Source organism: Apis mellifera, linkage group LG13, assembly GCF_003254395.2.
Source record: "Apis mellifera strain DH4 linkage group LG13, Amel_HAv3.1, whole genome shotgun sequence".
In the NCBI taxonomy this organism is placed as follows: Eukaryota; Metazoa; Arthropoda; class Insecta; order Hymenoptera; family Apidae; genus Apis; species Apis mellifera.
This window is the reverse complement of record NC_037650.1, coordinates 10,677,494-10,694,885: the sequence shown is the minus strand read 5'-3', so window position 1 is coordinate 10,694,885 and position 17,392 is coordinate 10,677,494. Positions and strand designations below refer to the sequence as shown.

Sequence of the window (17,392 nt, the reverse complement as noted above, 5' to 3'; positions counted from 1 at the left end):
AATAATTCTATTGTTAGAAAAATTATCTATTTTATTTTCTATTCTATTTTTCTAGTTTATCATTTAAAATTATCATTTAAAAATTTTCAATAAAATTATAATAAAATTTCACTATTTAAAGTTATTAAATGTTTTATACTTTATTTTATTTTATTTTTATTTTTAATGAAAAAAATCATCTTACAATTTTATTCATAAAACTATGTTATAATAAATAAATAAATATATATGTTGTAATTTCAATATAAATTTTACGTGAAGTAAATAATTTGCAAATTATTTCATTAAATAAATAAATATAACGATATATGTAAATATAAGAATGTTACCAAATCATATTACCAATACCATATTGTAATAAACTCGTGCAACTCGTTAACTTCCTTATTGTAAGAAAGAGGGATAGGATAGTAATCAAGTGACCATGAGGTTAAGTTTTATAAATCTGTATCGTTCATTTCTGTGTCGGAAGAAGGTGCAAGGTGATTAATATATCACCGTGGGAACGTTAATTTGAAAAAATCTATAAAGGATGGAGAACATCGACTGACGCGTCATTTGATTGTAGGTGATATACACCTACATTTTCTATTTCTTCATTATATAAATTCATTAAAAAAAAAATCACTACGTAACCAACACTAAAAATTAAATAATATGGAATACGAAATGAAAGACACTGACAATGTTTTACATAGATCAAAACGAAACAATATTATTTTAAACAAAGAACTAGAATACTGGATGACTCAACTGCCGGAAACTTTGAAAAATCTTCCCATAATACATTTGGCAATACCCGGTAAGTTTCAAAATATTTTCTTATTTTATGAAAATCATATCTTAAACTAAAATCTATATTCATTTAAATTAAAAAAATTTTTTTAGTTTTATTAAATCAGAAGAATTAATTAAAATTGATTATATACTAATAAATAATACTAATAAATAATTTATATAAAATAAAATAAGTTTTAAAATTATATTCTATGATTAAATTGACCTCAAAGTAATAAATTTAGTTAACATGATTGATAATTCTTAATAGGTTCTCATAATACGATGACTTATACCATAAAGCGACATAATGATGTGGGACCCGATGAACCAAAATATATCAGAGCTCTTGGTCGTTATTGTTCATTTGTCTCAAAACCCATTATTTTTAATTGGTCTATTACACAACATGAAAATATCAAGGATCAACTCAATAGTGGAATACGATATCTAGATTTACGTGTGGCAACGAAGCCAACAGATGCAAATATTTATTTTGTTCATGGTTTATACGGATCGAAAATATATCAACCATTACAAGAAATAGCAGAATGGCTATCTTTCCATAATAATGAAATTGTAATCTTAGATTTTCAGCATTTCTATTCGTTCTCAGAAATGGATCATTCTCATCTTGTTGAAACAATTTTCCGAATATTTCAGACGAAATTGTGTCCCGTAGCTTCTATATTTGATCATATAACATTAAATTGGCTTAATCTAGAAAAATATCAAGTTATCGTTATTTATAGAAATGTATTTGCACAAAATTATTCAAATTTATGGCCAAGTTGTTTGTGGCGCACTCCATGGCCTAATACTGTTCGTGTTAACGAACTTATAGATTTTTTAGATATAAAATTGAAAGCGCGGCCATTGCAAATCGGTTTTATATCACAATGTCTTTTAACTCCTGATATTTCATATATATTGAAACATTTATGCGGAACATTACAGAGAGATTTAGTACCATTATGTCAAAAAGCAATTCTTCTTTGGATAAATCATAAGCGACCTGGTCGTGGTGGTTTAAATATCATTATAGCTGATTTTATATCTGATAACAATTTTTTATTTTGTAAGACAGTTATTGATAGTAATAAGAAAATTTTTGATTTACAATAATTTATGCGAAATATTTTGTACTTGAATACTTATATACAAGATAAATATTTGAAATTTACAATTTCAATGCAAACTGGTTGTGATAAATTATTTTAAAGATTATCTTTTATTATGTATTTTTAATGAGAAATTTATTTTATCTTTAAAGAAATATTTATTTGTATATATAATAAATACTATAATAAATTTATGCTCATATTATTTCCTTAAAAATCTAAATTTTTTATTTTTCTATAATTTTATATTTTTAAAATTCAATAACAATATTCTTTCTTATAATATGAATTGCTGCAATGTTGTACATTATTTTTTTTAAATTTTGAATTGTATAAATATAATATTAAAAAATTAGTTGAAGAAATATTTTCAAAATAATATTTATATATATTTAAGCAATTTAAAATTAATTTAAAATTTAAAATGAGTTTATATTTTTCTATATTCATTAAAAACACAATTTATTTAAATAGTAATTATTAATATATAACTTATTTAAATATTCCATTCAATTGATATTATATATGATATATGAATTAATATATAAATAAGTATAAATTTTACATGAATTTATTTTATTCTTCTATTCTTAATATTTTTGTTTCATTAACTTATATTCCTGTATTCTCATTTCTTCCATTTCATTTTAATTTTGCATGTTTCATACAATTAGAGTTTAAAAGATCTTTAAAATTATTAGAAGACTAAAATGAGATTTTTTTTTATTTCTAATAGTTTTAAAGATAGTTTAAAGAAATATATAATTTCATCTTGTACATATATTGCCCTGCATATTATAATAATGGAACTTAATTAATAAAAAGTATATATTTTAAATATATGATTATATATCCTGATATACGATTTATAATTAAAATAATATATATACAACAGAATTGTTTTATATGTTATGGGTTATTGTGTACATATTTAGTTAAAAAATCATGACATAAAAAGATGAATTTAAAAAAAAATTATGTAATAAATAATATTAAAATTATAAATTAATATATTTTAATATATTAATAATATATTGTTCTATTTTTATCAAATCAAAAGAAATCTTTCTAAGATTTTATGTCCAGTTTATAACTTATTTAAGTTACAATAATTATGACATAAAATAAATACATAACAGTAATGATATACTTTCAATATGAAAACAAAATGAAGATATATATTACATTACATATCACAAATTAAGAACAAAAAAATATATAAGTAATTATCAATTTTAAGTGCAATATCTACCTATAATTTTTATAATTAAAAATCATTTATTGAAAATTTTATAATTCAAAAATATGTAAAGATGAATGAAATAATTTCACTATACGAGTTAAACTAAATAGGCAGTTCAATTGAGCAACTTATAGCTCTTCAGAAATTTCAACAAATTCTCTATAATTAATTTTATTTGGTCATAATGCTTTAACCTTAAGTTGTTTCATTCTGGGTGCTCGTTTTTTAGCGAGTCTTCGTTGTTCTTTTTCTTCCCATTTTCTTTGTTTATCAGGATCTTCTTCTTGTAATATACGCTCTTTTTCAGCTCTACGACGTTCTTCTCTACGCTGTGCTGCTGCTTCAGCTCTAGCTGCATGAGTTATTTTTAAGAATGCTTCTTCTACTCTTAATCTATTTTTATCCGCTTTACTTTTACCCTAAATAAAATGAAAGTTCAATATAAAATAACATCATATATTAAGATAATATAATTTAAAAAGAAATAAAATATGAGCAAACCTCTTTAGATAATTTAAAACGACGTAATTTATCTAATAAGTAAAATGTTAATTGTAAAAGAAGTTTTAGTTTTTCTTGACCTTCCGCATTAGTAGTCCGTCCTTTAATAGTTATGTTTAGTCCAACAAGTAAAACTCTTTTTACTTCAGGCATTGTTAATTGAGTTGTATCTCTTAAATAAAAATGAAAATAAAGTATATTAAATCATAAAAATAAAAAAAGATATTTAAATAAAATGTATTTGTTATCACTTACTCTTGTTGTTTAGGACCACTAAATTGATCACTAATATGTATATAATCTATATATGGTGCAAATTTTGAAAATGCTTGTAAAACTCTTGTATCTAAAATAGCTGATGCTGCTTCAGCAATTTCAGACATTACATAGAAACCTGATGGAAGACCAAATTTTTCTCCTGGTCTCTTTTCTGGACAATAAACACTAATATCAGCCATATCACGTACTAAATGCATAGCAGTTTTTTTTGTAGCAATTGCTAATACAAAATTATCTGTTTCCTCTTTTGCTAATTCTACACGTATATGGGCTTGATCGTTTTGAGGCCGTACAAGCTGTGCTAATACTGCAACTAAATCTTGTCTTTTAATTAATTTCAATTCAATTAACATAGAATCACATCCAATTCTTCCTGAACAATATAAACTATAATGAGATTGACTTTCTTTTACTAAACCATTTTCAGATGTATCTTCATTTGATTTTCCTGTATCACCAACAAGAGAAAAATTGTCTAGTAAAAGCTGTTTATGCTCTATGAGCCATAATTCTGCTATATGGGCATTTTTGGAACGTCCTGCTATATAATTAATGAAATATACTAATAGTCCAATGATTGTTAATATTTCTAAATAAAAACTATCCCATCTTGCACGTAAATGAAGTGGTATTTTTGTAATTGTTAAAGTAGATGGTTCATCATTTTTTGGTCCTGCATTTCCTCCAGCTGCATCTAATCCTTCAAATTCTTCTTCATCTTGAAAATGATCAAATTCACTATCACCATCAACAATTAAAACATCATCTTCTTCAAAATCTTGGTTATTATTTGATTCTTGAAGATGTTCTATATTACGATCATTGATTGTTTGACTTGTTTTTTCTTCTTCAAAATCTTCAAACTCAGCAAATTCATTATCTTCAGGAAGTTCCTCATGAAAATGTGCTGTGACCCATATATTGGTTGCAACTAAAACGATATGAAGTACAACTAACCACAATTTCATTTTGTCTGAAACAAAAACAATAATAAATTATTGCTACTTTAAAATGATAAATTTTATAAAATATATACACATATAAATATAAATATATATATATATATATATATATATATATATATATATATAATATTATTTATATATATAAGTATAAATATATAGGATAAATAAATATATATATATATTATATATATATATAACTTAATGAAACGTAATCCTATTTATTTTGTTCGAAAAATAGTAATAAAATAGTAATATAATATATAATAAATTAGTAAATAATATACATAAATAATATAGTATTTATATAGTATTATAGTATTAATATAGTATTTTATATTAACTGTAAATAATTTAAATAATTTATTGTGTGAATTAATTTTAAATGAATTGTATGAAATTGTATAATTTTACGGTAAAATATATATTTGACAAAACTTTTATTATAATAATTTTATATACAAAATCTTTATTTATCGATTTAATGTATTAAACTAACTTCACTATCAATTTATATAAAATAGTTCCAGTTTTTCAACATTGATTTCACTTATTAATTAAATATAGCAATGTTTGTATGAAATAACACTATCACAACACTCTTTCGAAGATGTGACTTGCATTGCATGCCACGAAACTCTATTCAAGAAATATATATAATATACGTCATTTCCTTAATCAAATATTCGTTATAATTGGAAAAAAAATGATTTTTTATTATTGTATATATATATATATATGTATGTATAACAATTTATTTTTATAGAATATACTAAAAATTTTAAAAAAGATTAAAATTTTTATTTTAAAAAAATAAATTAATATTTGCTTTAAAAAAAATATATAGAAAGATATATATAATTTTATTTACATGTTATAATTAAACAAAAAATTAGATAATACAAATTAATATCATATACATACGAATTAAATCAATTAATTTTTTTAATGTAAATTAAATCTTTTTTAATTTTTTTTAAATGAAATAAAAATTAAAAGTATAATTTATCGATAAAGTAAATTTCTTACTATAAATTGTCAAGTTCAACATAACTATCTCAAGAAATGTATTCAATGGTCAGGCGAGAGATCGATTCAGTAAGTCCGTGGAAACGAATGAGGGAACTTCATTGCGCACGCTTGACTATAATGGCTTTTTGCTGTCAAAATGTGATGCAGTTGTTTCTGAATTTTATTGCAATGTGTTGTACATGGTTTTAATGATTACTTGAGCATCGAACTGTAACTGAAGTGAAGATTCATAGCGATTCGCAATTTGGAACGTTCAAACAAGTGGAAATAAAAACAACGCGCGTTATTAGTATAAATCCTAGAAAGCAAACAATGGATCAATACTTTGCAGACGAGGGTAACATGCGGATACAACGAAAAATCATTGTTCTTTTATAGTAACGTTTCTTATTTTGCGTATATTCATCGTATTTAAAAATTTGAAAAGGTAAGTATATTATAAAAAAAAATATTCCATGATATTTAGAATGTGTCATATAATGTTTGGTTAAGGTGTACGTGTTGAACTTTCGTTTTTTTCTTCCATTAAAATTGACAGAACATAATCGAAATATTTAATATTTAATACAAAAATATTTAAAATGAAAAATCAAGAAAGCTTTTTGTTAAATATTTAAAAGATCATTTCGCATTTTTTAGAAAAAGAATTATTCTTTTTGATTATTTATTTTTTTATTTATCTAATAATTAACAATGAACAAATTAATCAATATTTGTCATTATTAGTTACCAGTGTTTCTGAAATAATTATTAAAATTATTGACAAATGTATAGATTAATCAATGACCATGTAATAAAACTTACACAGTTTCTTATGCATTAAAAGTTGTTTAAATATAAAAAGTTATGTCAACCGGCGTTTCATTCGTCACTTCTCCATTAATGGATAACAATTATTGAAAAGAATTAAATTTAGAATCAATTTATTTCTATAATATCATGTGATTTAAAAATCACATATCTTACATTCATTATGTTTTAAATTTTATTTTTCTTCATCGCTATATTATTTTATTATTTTATTAACAGCAGATTAAAATAAAAAAAATTAATTTATCATAACTTTTTTCTTCTTTATAATTAAATAAAATTTTGATTATAGAGTTTAAAAAAAGAGTTTATAAATAAATCAGATACCATATTTTGTTTCATAAATCCTTTATTTATTCATATATATACGAGATTGATTATTTTCTTTACAAAATCAATGATTACTTTCTTTTGCGATATAATTTTCCAGTTTTATAAGATAATTAGAGGAATTATTAATTTTGTAAATCGGTACGTCGGAAAATCCTAAGTATCGGCTCATCATTACATTTCTCTCATTACGTAGGTAAAAGTTGCATTGGCCGTCGACATGGATAAGTCGGATAATCAGTTAAAAACCTGGAAAAAGAAGAGTATGAAGTCGAGTGGTTCAGCGGATGTTGTGACCCAATGCGTTCAGGTGGTCGTGCGTTGCAGACCGATGGACGAGAAGGAACTGGCCCGTGGCTATATGCGTGTGGTTGATGTATTCCCATCGAGAGGAGTGGTCGAGATACGTCATCCGCGAGATGATCCATCGAGCGATAATGTGAAAGTTTTTACATTTGATGCGGTCTACGACTGGAATTCCAGTCAACAAGATCTCTACGAAGAAACGGTCAGACCGTTGGTATCCTCGGTTCTCGATGGTTTCAACGGAACTATTTTTGCATATGGGCAAACCGGCACCGGGAAAACGTATACAATGGAAGGTCTGAAGACTGATCACGAGAGGCGTGGTGTAATTCCACGATCGTTTGAGCATATTTTTAACCACATAGGCAGATCCGAGAATATGCAGTATTTGGTACGTGCCAGTTACCTTGAAATATATCAGGAAGAGATTCGCGACCTCTTGCAACCTGATCAGAGTCTCAGATTTGAGTTGAAAGAGAAACCGGACATTGGTGTGTTCGTTAAAGATCTGTCCACCTCCGTATGCAAAAGCGCTGCCGAGATTCAACAATTGATGAATACTGGAAATCAGAATAGGACTATAGGTGCAACAAATATGAATGAGCACAGCTCGAGATCGCACGCTATATTTTTAATCACTATTGAAATGGGATCGATCGGGGATACAGGTGGAATCAGAGTTGGTCGTCTAAATTTGGTAGATTTGGCAGGTAGCGAAAGGCAGAGTAAAACTGGATCCTCCGGAGAGAGACTGAAAGAAGCGAGTAAGATCAACTTAAGCTTATCAGCGTTAGGAAATGTGATATCAGCTCTAGTTGACGGTAAAACGACGCACGTGCCGTATAGAGATTCCAAATTGACGCGGTTGCTGCAAGATTCTTTGGGCGGGAATTCGAAGACTATCATGGTTGCCAACATTGGACCAGCTAGTTATAATTATGAGGAAACGTTGACAACGTTGCGATACGCGAACCGAGCCAAAAATATTAAGAATAAGCCAAGAATAAACGAAGATCCAAAAGATGCGTTGTTGAGACAATATCAGGAAGAAATTGGCCGATTGAAAGAGAAATTGGCGCAAAAAGGTATGGTGCAAAAACGGAAAAAGAAATCGAAGAGGAAGAAGGAGGATGAAACCATAGAATCCGAATCTGAAACGGAAGACAGTCGAGGTGAAGATAATAAAATAGAAACGGATAAAAAATTAATCGCAGAACAGTTGAAGGCTGAGAAACAAGAGACGGAAACACTTATAATGAGAATAAAAGATTTGGAAAGTAAAATGCTTTGCGGTGGAAAAAATATTATTGACCATACTAATGAACAGCAGAGAGCATTAGAACAGAAAGCGGCCGAAATAGCCGAAAGGAAGAAAAGAGAAGTGGAAATGCAGCAAAAACTTGAAGATGAAGAGCTCACAATGTTAGGTGTGAAAGAAACTTATTCAAATTTGCAACAGGAAGTAGATGTGAAATCAAGAAAGCTTAGAAAATGTTTCAATAAATTGCAAGTTTTAAAGCAAGAATTGGAAGACGTTACTAATGATTTCAATAGAGATAGGAGAGACTTGGAACAAACTCAGCATGAATTAATGAAAGAATTAAAATTGAAATATCTTATAATAGAAAATTTCATTCCCGAAGAAGAAAAGAATAAGATTCTATCTAGAATCCATCTCGATGAAGAGGAAGATTGCTGGATAGTGAAAGAACCAGAACCATCCAGTATAGACTTGATTAAGAGACCTACATCAATTCCTGGTGCCCGTAGACCCGTTTCAGAATATGCACGAATTGCGCTAGCCATGGGAAGAGGTTGTCGTTATGCGGGTGAAAATATATTGAATTTAGATTTAGATATGCCTGCTAGAACAACATTGGATTATCAAGGGCCCGTAATCGCGCCTACAATTCAAGCTGTACTTGAGGAAGCGTTGCGAGACGAAGGTGACATCGATGTGGATGCTTCTAGTGCAAAACTTAGATCAAAGCCACGCTTACAATCCGCGAAAATACGACCTAAAAGCGTTGGAAAAATACCGCAAATTCCAGCACCGGTTTATCCAAAAACGAGAGGTCTTGTACCGAAGTAGGAAATTTTTCAATACGTTCCAGTAAAAATCTGTAAAGAAAATGTGTAAATATTGTACGAATTGCATTTTGAGCTTTGTTTGATTAATTTATATATATATATTATATATATATAAATATATATAAGTATATATATATAATATATATATAAATATATATTATGTATAATTATATAATTTGTTGTGATACGTCACATGGTATTCTATGTGTATCGATAAGCGCGAAATATCCGGAATCTCTATAATCCTCTAGTCAATGTGCATTGTGCAGTCACATGGTATTAGTATATTGATTATTTCATTATTTGCATTAATAAAATATAAAATAATTGTCAAGTTAAATTCCTATTTGTTCACGAAGACTGGAATGTGTATGTTTCACATAATTGTTTCTGTTTCAATTTGTATTCATTTAGTATGGAAATTAACGAGATATTAGAAAAAATATAATTTTTTTTTTATACAGTTAAATTTGTAAATATATTAATATTATTATTGAATATTAAAAGGAAATGTTTCTTTATCGTTCAACGGAAACATGAAAAACTACACGCTTAAAAATATTTACAAATTAAGGTTATTGTTTACTTATTTGTTCTAATGATCTTTTACAACTTTTTTTTATTGAAAAATTACACATAATTATTCTTGCTATTATTATATATATATATTTATTATTATTATTATTATAAATATATATATATATTTCTTTAAACATTAAAAGTGCTTGTAAAAATAACATTGTTACTTTCGACTCCTTTGATTTTATCACATGTATCTGAAACTGCTAAATTATAAAGGTGATGACAATTATAAACATAATACTAATTAATAAAATTAAATCAAAATCAGAATTATAAAACTGTAATTCAGATTAAAATTGTCTTTTTTCGTTTCAAGTTTCTTTTCTTTTTACTTACTTTTGTCCCGTTGATATCATTTTTTTAAACACACCATCATTAAAAATCCACATTCACTTTCTTCTACTTCACTTTCTTCAAAGAAAATTTCAACATTCCTTTAATATATTTTAATGTCTCGTTAACATAGAGAACGAGACGCGTAATTATAAACGTATAAAAATGATAGGGAAACAAATTTTTTATGCGTGTTGGAGAACTACAATTGTATGAAATTCAATATAAAATTCATTGGGAAATCCTGTGACAATGAAATAAGCGTATTTTCAACTTTTTTTTTTTCTTCTTTCCTCATAGAAATGATCAGGATACTTCCGTTTAACATAATAATGAAATGATACATAACGAATATTAAAACGTATTTACAATTTGATTAAATTAGAAACGCAATAGAATCCTGGTCATTTCTAGACCTTAATTAAGATTTTTGAACTAGTAACATTTAAACATTCCCACTAGACACTGAGATAGTGTCTAAGGTAAAAACTAGTCCAATAACAATTACAAATCAATTTACAATTATGTAAAAGTTCCATATATACTAAGTGATCCTAAGTTGAATGTCATTTTAATAAAAACGCTGTTGTTGCACATAATTTCCGTACTGTTGTTGTGGTTGTTGCTGTGGATAATTAGAATGACCTGTAGTTGGGCCAGCATAGGCTGATCCATCATAATTTTGTTGAGTCGGATATTGATTCGATGTCATGGACGGTCCACTGTATTGACCCTGATTTCCTAGACCACCGTAACCTTGGTAATTATAACTATTGTCCATGTAACCCTGATTACCACTATATACTTGAGAAGGATAATTCTGGAATTGTTGATTGGACATATTCGGGTAACTTAAAGGAGGTCCTTGTGGACGGGAGCAAGATTGTTGATTATTTTGAACATATTCTTGATTATAAAAGTTTGAAACTGGAGCAGTTGACGTATTAGATATTGGCTCTACAGGTTTCGCCATATTTTGTTCGGTATTTTCATTTGTTAATGGCAGGTGCGATTTTGGCACATATTTATTTGGAAGATCACCCATTATGTTAGCTATTAATCGCTTGGTTTCGTTTAAAATTGCATTTGGATCATTGGTTTTTGTTAATTCTTTCGATCTTACCGGAGAACGTGATCTCGAACGTGAATGAGAACGCGTCCATGATCTTGGCGAATTTGACAATGATTTCGAAAATCCTCGTGATTTTTTCTTCGCTTTCTCATTCTCGCTAACATTTTTGTCCGCTGCCTTATATATATCCTCAAATGTATAATCGTCATCGTCGTCTGATAGATCTAACTTCGTTTTCTGTTTATCTTCATTCTCATTTTTAGTTTGCTGTTCTTCCTCGTCATCATTTGCAAACATATCTATTTTAGGCTTCCATTTATCTTCCTCCTCCATAAGATTTTGAGTTCCTTTACGTATTGAGAAAGGTGAAATAGTTCTATTTGATTTAGCAGTAATTTCCACTTTTTCTGGCGTTGGAGATTTTAATTTTGGCGCTGTAGATGTTATTGGTGTTGTACCTAAATTAACGAATGCTCTTAATTTTTCTACTCGAACTGGATCAGTTATTTCTAATTTTTTTAAGAAATTGATAAGCCCGTGTTGTTCTTGAGTACTTAAATCTTTGAAGTTTTGTAAAAGCGATTTTAAATCTGTATCCGATAGGCTCTCCATTCTGGAAGTTTGACGTTCCACTGTATCTATCGTTGTCGAAGTTGTGGATACAGCCGATGTAGCCTGAGGAAGAGAATTATTACCACTTGATAATCCTTTAACGAAATCTGCAGTAGTTACTAGTTTGTCAGAATTTTTAGATGCTTCGGCCATTCCAACAACAGCATTAATAAGAGTTTCTAACTCTTCTTGTGATACATTGGATCTACCTTGTGCTACTAAAGCAGCTGCTATTTGTTGAGCTATGGCTACTTTGTCTACAGTTCCGACACCAGGCACGCTAACAGGTTCGGATTTAATTGCAGGTGTAATTATCTCGACTGGTCTTGGATAAACCGTTCTAGATAAATAATTAGTCGATCTAGCAGCTTCTAATTCCCGTTTTTTCTTCTCTTCTTCCATTTTCTTTTTATTTTCCGTCGCTTTATGCAACAATTGAGCAATATTTTGTATCGCAGTTTTCGTTGGCGTTATCGCCATTTTTTCTATCATTCCTGCGAACAGCTGACCCTTTAATTTCTCTTTCACCGTTTCAAATAGTACACTCACTTCTTCATCGTATAATAACTCTTCGGCAGAATTAGGTTTCGCTTTTTCTGCAGCTAACGCTTTCGAAAGAAGAGATACTATTTTCGGCCCAAGAGAGCCTAATTGGCCCTCGAGTGCTGTAAGTAATCGTAATAAACCAACCACTTCTAAATCCTCGGTCAATACTTCATCCGGCATTGGACTTGGAGATTTATCTTTTACTGGATACGGTGTTGCGTAATGTATCGGTCTTGTGCGGGGTGGAATACCACGAGGATAATAACTGCTCCTATACATACTACCCCTTCCACGCATGTACGAAGAATACGCGTAATCACGTTCTCTCATCTCATGACGATCATAGTAATCCGTTTTGATCGTTTTCGTACCAACATACTCTACTTCGTCATCGCTTTCCACACGATGACGGCTTCTTTTTGGCGATCTCTCGCGTCTGTTCGATGGGATCCATTTTTCCGGTGGTTTATCTTCCGGTAATTCCAATCGCTTCCTGATCTCTTCCTTTCTCTGTTGTAACTGTTCGTTGTGAATTTCACGCATTCTTTTGTTCCAAAATTCAATCCATTCCGGCTTAAAGTCATGTTTACTTGGATCTTTGCCTTCAGCTTGCAATTCTTTGTACCGTCTATTCCAGAATTTTTTCCATTCATCGGGATAAGACGGATGCTTCTCTGGATTTTTCTCATGAAACTTCAATGCACGATCGAGCGTTTCTTCAGCACGCCTGATTTGCTCTCGATATTTATCCCATTTATCTCGTTCTCTGAGTGGTTCTGGAGAACGTGAACGCGAACGAGTTCTTGAACGCGTACGATCTCGCGAATATCGCGACTTACTACGATACTTCCCACTTTTATCTACCGAACTGGCCTTACGACTACGAATAGGAGATCGTGATCTCGAACGCGATGGCGACGGACTACTTGATATACTCGAAAGTGACGAGAGAGATTTCGTCTCGTCAGAGGGTCGTTTGGGGGATTTTTTCATGTTTTCTTCATCTTTATCTAAAGGTTTGCGGATATTTAATTTATCCCTCGTGAGAATACGGATCTTGAAACCCCTAGAAAAAAAAGGATAAAAAATCGATTCAACATTTAACCTTGAATGAACAATTAATGGAGGGAGGAATAAGATTATATTCATATTCATATATTTTTCCATACATATATTATTTATCAAATATATTTAAATGAACAAAATTAGATAATAGTAAAAATATTAAATCTTGCTATGCAATCAAATTTCTTAATATATGAGAAATTATATGTTCGAAGATAAATTATTCACTTACGATTTAGTAGTATCTGATTTTGAATCTGTTTTCTTCGGAGATGATTTTTCAGTTTTCTTATCTTCACTTTTATGTTTATCGTCTTGCTTCTCATCGGTAGGTTGAGAATCTTGATACAAGATTATTCGATAATTGAATACTTACAGAAGCACAAATACATATATATTAGAAATATAAATTATCGTATACTCACCTTTTTTTGAATTACTATTACCAGTCATTTCTGCCATCTTCTCTTCAAAGTTTGTTACCCATCGCACATCGTAAACATCCATAAATGTTAACTCTGGCGTTTCCCTGCACGTAGGAAACAGCCATTGATTTTAAGGAAAAGTAAATTAAATTATGAAGATCATTAGCGCGCACTTTGTTGAATCACGTTCACAAACTTTCGTAAAATCGCGAACTGAAGTGCTCACATCATATATCGCTCAACTGTGTTAAGCGAAAAATGTGAAAAAAAAAAAAAAAAAAAAAAAAAAGAAAGAAAGAAAAATCATGACTTACCTAAAATGATAATCCTGATAGACCCTCTTGATATACTGCATTTTATTCTTTTCAAATTGATTCTTGTCTACTAATTGAGGTTGTAATCTTCCAAATCGTTCTTCAATCTTCTTAGCCACTAACACAGATATTTCATTAGCTCCACGTTTATAATTAGGTGTACGCGGTAATTCCGTAATTGCTCGCGATATTGTTGGAAAATGTCTATTTAGATAAGTTATTCTGTGATTATAACTGGCAATGTGAGCCATAACAGTGCGAGGATCACCTCGTTTATCACACAAAACACATGTATAACTTGGTTCACAAGAATCATTATCGACCAGTTCAAGTAAATATTCTAGACCAACAAGTGGAGAACTTCTATGTCGATCCAGACTCATCTGGATCGTAGTTGTTCTAGTTATTTGATCTTCCATACCAGGTGGTACTGGTTCTCCAGGTGCCAGACCATCACCAATGGCAGTTGATTGTACAGGTGGAGCTGTTTTCACAATGTCTGATCGTTTGGACCATAATAAAACTGGATATGGCCATTCGTTTAATTTCATTTTGTGACGATTACATGTATTATGATTTAGTAATTTATGAGCTCCAAATAAAGCAATATTACATATATGACACCATATATCACCATCTTCTGTTTCAGAATACACAGGTCTAAGTGTGCCATCTTCAGCAGTGACACTACTTCTCATTAAACGTTTTCGATCATATTCTTCCTGTGAAATATAAATATCTCATAAAATGAACAGATAACTGTCATTTCAAGAGTATATCACAGAATATAAAAATGTAATTTGACATAAAATTAATAAAAATTATTTTAATAGAAAAACATGAATTTTCATTGAAAAATTTTAAGTTTAAATATTATTAAAATTGGTATAATAATTTAAAAATAAAATACATATTTTTACATTTAATTTTGACGAATGTGTATTGCAATATATTTTAATTTTAATTTTGTAAATTTGTTAGAAAGTTTTTTAAGCATTAATAAATTTTTAAGTATTATAAATAACAATATTTTTACAAAACATTTTTCTAATATTACCTTTTCTTTATCTGCTTCTGATAAATGAGAGGGATTGCGTCCCTCTATGTCTAGATCGTCAAAGTTTTGCATGGTTGACCCAAGTCTATGAAAAATTCTCACGGTACTTTCTGAAAATATAAAAGTGCTATGATGTTTAAGAATGATAACAATGCAGCATTAGGGCCGGCAAAAATTATAAAATTTAATAAAAAGTGATACAATATATATAAATAATTATATGATATATAACATTGATAACATGAAAAAATAAATTTTTAACTAATTATAAATAATAAATCTATAATTGATCTAAAAGTATATAAGAATTAATATACAAGTGATATTACTATTATATAGCTAATATTTACTAATTATCTATTACAGAAATTATATAGAATGATGATGTTATTTTATACGCCAACCCTGCAGCAGCAATTTAATTTATAACTATTTATTATTTATATTTTTTTAAAATTTATTATAATAAAGCTACAAATTTTAAAGAACTATACTTACCCATTTAATGTTGTACATACTATTGTATTTAAACAATTTATATACACATATAACATTATTTAAATGTAAAGTTTCCATTAATATAATTTTATTTTATTTTAAATTAAAAACTAAGCATAACTTTGCATTTGAAAGCAAATAGCTTAATATTTAATATTTATATTATACATAGCAAAACACTGAATCGAGTGTTTCAACACACAAAACCCAACACAAGTTTATAAGTATGTTTTATATGTAAATTTTTATAACACACTTTATAAAATAAATCAAATTTGATATATGTACTTACATTTAGGCTAATAACTCTAAAGAGTAATTGGGCTCCTAAAGGAATTGATTTTATTAAAAGAGATTTGTTCTTTTATGTAAGAACTAATTTATATCATTATTATCATCATTAATATTATTCTTATTGTTAATATTACTATCTATAATTTTGCTGGAGTATAAGAATCAATCCCCAGCTACTTACCGATAAAAGGAAATTTCATATTTCCAATAATATTTCCAAAATGCACAAATACCACAAAACATTAAACAAAATGCACCATATAAAGACACTAATATTACGCAAAGTTAAGACTTAAAATAACTTTGCGAATAATAATAAAAAGAGAAAAACATAACCATTCAGGTTAAAATAAAATCATGTTATGTATAGAATCAACACAGCTAATACAAATAATGCTGTGAGTTTCATTGTAATAGGAGAATAAACAGGACTTATATAAATAATGTGTCTTTTTATTAAGCGGTGCTTACTTAAATAAATTATATATTCAGCTAATAACATAATAAGAGTAACGAAATCATGATGAAAATTTCGGAGCAACCTGTAATACGCGTAACCAAAAGGTTATTCTACTGATTATGCATAAAAATGCAGTACATTGATTATACTAGCATGAATAATTTTTATCAACTAAACGATCATAGTCAAATGGCGATCTCTTGATTTTTAATTAATTCTTCCTTTTATACCGATATAATTTTATTTTTTTGGCAACTTTACGCTTAAATCGTAACCTCTTATAATAAAGAAATAAAAAGAAAACTCGACTTACCAAATTACCAATGAACGATGATCACATTCAGTAATTCTGTTCTTGTAGATTTTTGATTCTCTAATTTTGTTTTCGATAAAACCTTTTGGAGGCCATATCGAAAAAGAAATATTCAACAAGAACAGATTTGCGCATGACTGGCCCGTATCCAGTCGTGTTTAATTGTATTTAAGTCGTATTAGTAGAAAACATTATTATCAACGAAATATTTTTCCTGTTTTTACAACGCTCGATAAATATGAATTAGCTTATTCATATTCATCATTAGAGACTTACCATCTTTTTTAAAATTTATTATTTTTAAATTTTATCATATTGGATAAAATATTTGAATAAAAATCATCAAGCTATCTTATAGACATTGAATAT

At 28.4% G+C, this 17,392-nt stretch overlaps 3 protein-coding genes across 8 annotated transcripts; 2 read left to right on the top strand and 1 right to left on the bottom strand.

Moving 5' to 3' along the window:
• Positions 1-255: 255 nt before the first annotated feature.
• On the top strand, positions 256-1,931 carry LOC724463 (PI-PLC X domain-containing protein 3). The gene is made up of 2 exons (XM_001120325.5): positions 256-802; positions 1,049-1,931. The coding sequence occupies exons 1-2, from the start codon at positions 658-660 to the stop codon at positions 1,900-1,902; spliced, it is 999 nt and encodes a 332-aa protein (XP_001120325.2). The 5' UTR covers positions 256-657; the 3' UTR covers positions 1,903-1,931.
• Positions 1,932-3,310: 1,379 nt separating this feature from the next.
• On the bottom strand, positions 3,311-17,185 carry LOC412935 (coiled-coil domain-containing protein 47). 6 transcript variants are annotated; one of them, XM_006565003.3, is made up of 6 exons: positions 17,024-17,185; positions 15,459-15,568; positions 14,402-15,123; positions 14,088-14,191; positions 13,895-14,003; positions 10,634-13,663 (listed from the first exon to the last, which is right to left on the bottom strand). In XM_006565003.3, the coding sequence occupies exons 2-6, from the start codon at positions 15,528-15,530 to the stop codon at positions 10,939-10,941; spliced, it is 3,732 nt and encodes a 1,243-aa protein (XP_006565066.1). In that variant the 5' UTR covers positions 15,531-15,568; positions 17,024-17,185; the 3' UTR covers positions 10,634-10,938. The 6 variants fall into 6 exon arrangements, with proteins under 6 accessions (XP_006565067.2, XP_026300646.1, XP_026300647.1 ...); XM_006565004.3 differs by lacking the exons at positions 10,634-13,663; positions 13,895-14,003; positions 14,088-14,191; positions 14,402-15,123; positions 15,459-15,568 and adding exons at positions 3,311-3,560; positions 3,643-3,814; positions 3,898-4,894 and having other exon boundaries at positions 17,024-17,176; XM_026444861.1 differs by lacking the exons at positions 10,634-13,663; positions 13,895-14,003; positions 14,088-14,191; positions 14,402-15,123; positions 17,024-17,185 and adding exons at positions 3,311-3,560; positions 3,643-3,814; positions 3,898-4,894.
• Positions 5,971-9,792, top strand: LOC409676 (kinesin 2A). Its single transcript, XM_393174.7, has 2 exons — positions 5,971-6,342; positions 7,252-9,792. Exon 2 carries the CDS (start codon positions 7,276-7,278, stop codon positions 9,451-9,453), a length of 2,178 nt encoding a protein of 725 aa, XP_393174.1. The 5' UTR covers positions 5,971-6,342; positions 7,252-7,275; the 3' UTR covers positions 9,454-9,792.
• Positions 17,186-17,392: the final 207 nt, after the last annotated feature.

Coding starts and splice junctions, on each gene's coding strand:
- LOC724463 (XM_001120325.5), top strand. CDS start 658: ATGGAATACGAAATGAAAGACACTGACAATGTTTTACATAGATCAAAA. Junction 803..1,048: donor AATACATTTGGCAATACCCG/GTAAGTTTCAAA, acceptor AATTCTTAATAG/GTTCTCATAATACGATGACT.
- LOC409676 (XM_393174.7), top strand. CDS start 7,276: ATGGATAAGTCGGATAATCAGTTAAAAACCTGGAAAAAGAAGAGTATG.
- LOC412935 (XM_006565003.3), bottom strand. CDS start 15,530: ATGCAAAACTTTGACGATCTAGACATAGAGGGACGCAATCCCTCTCAT. Junction 15,124..15,458: donor CAGAAGCAGATAAAGAAAAG/GTAATATTAGAA, acceptor TATATTTCACAG/GAAGAATATGATCGAAAACG. Junction 14,004..14,087: donor TAATAGTAATTCAAAAAAAG/GTGAGTATACGA, acceptor TCTTGTATCAAG/ATTCTCAACCTACCGATGAG.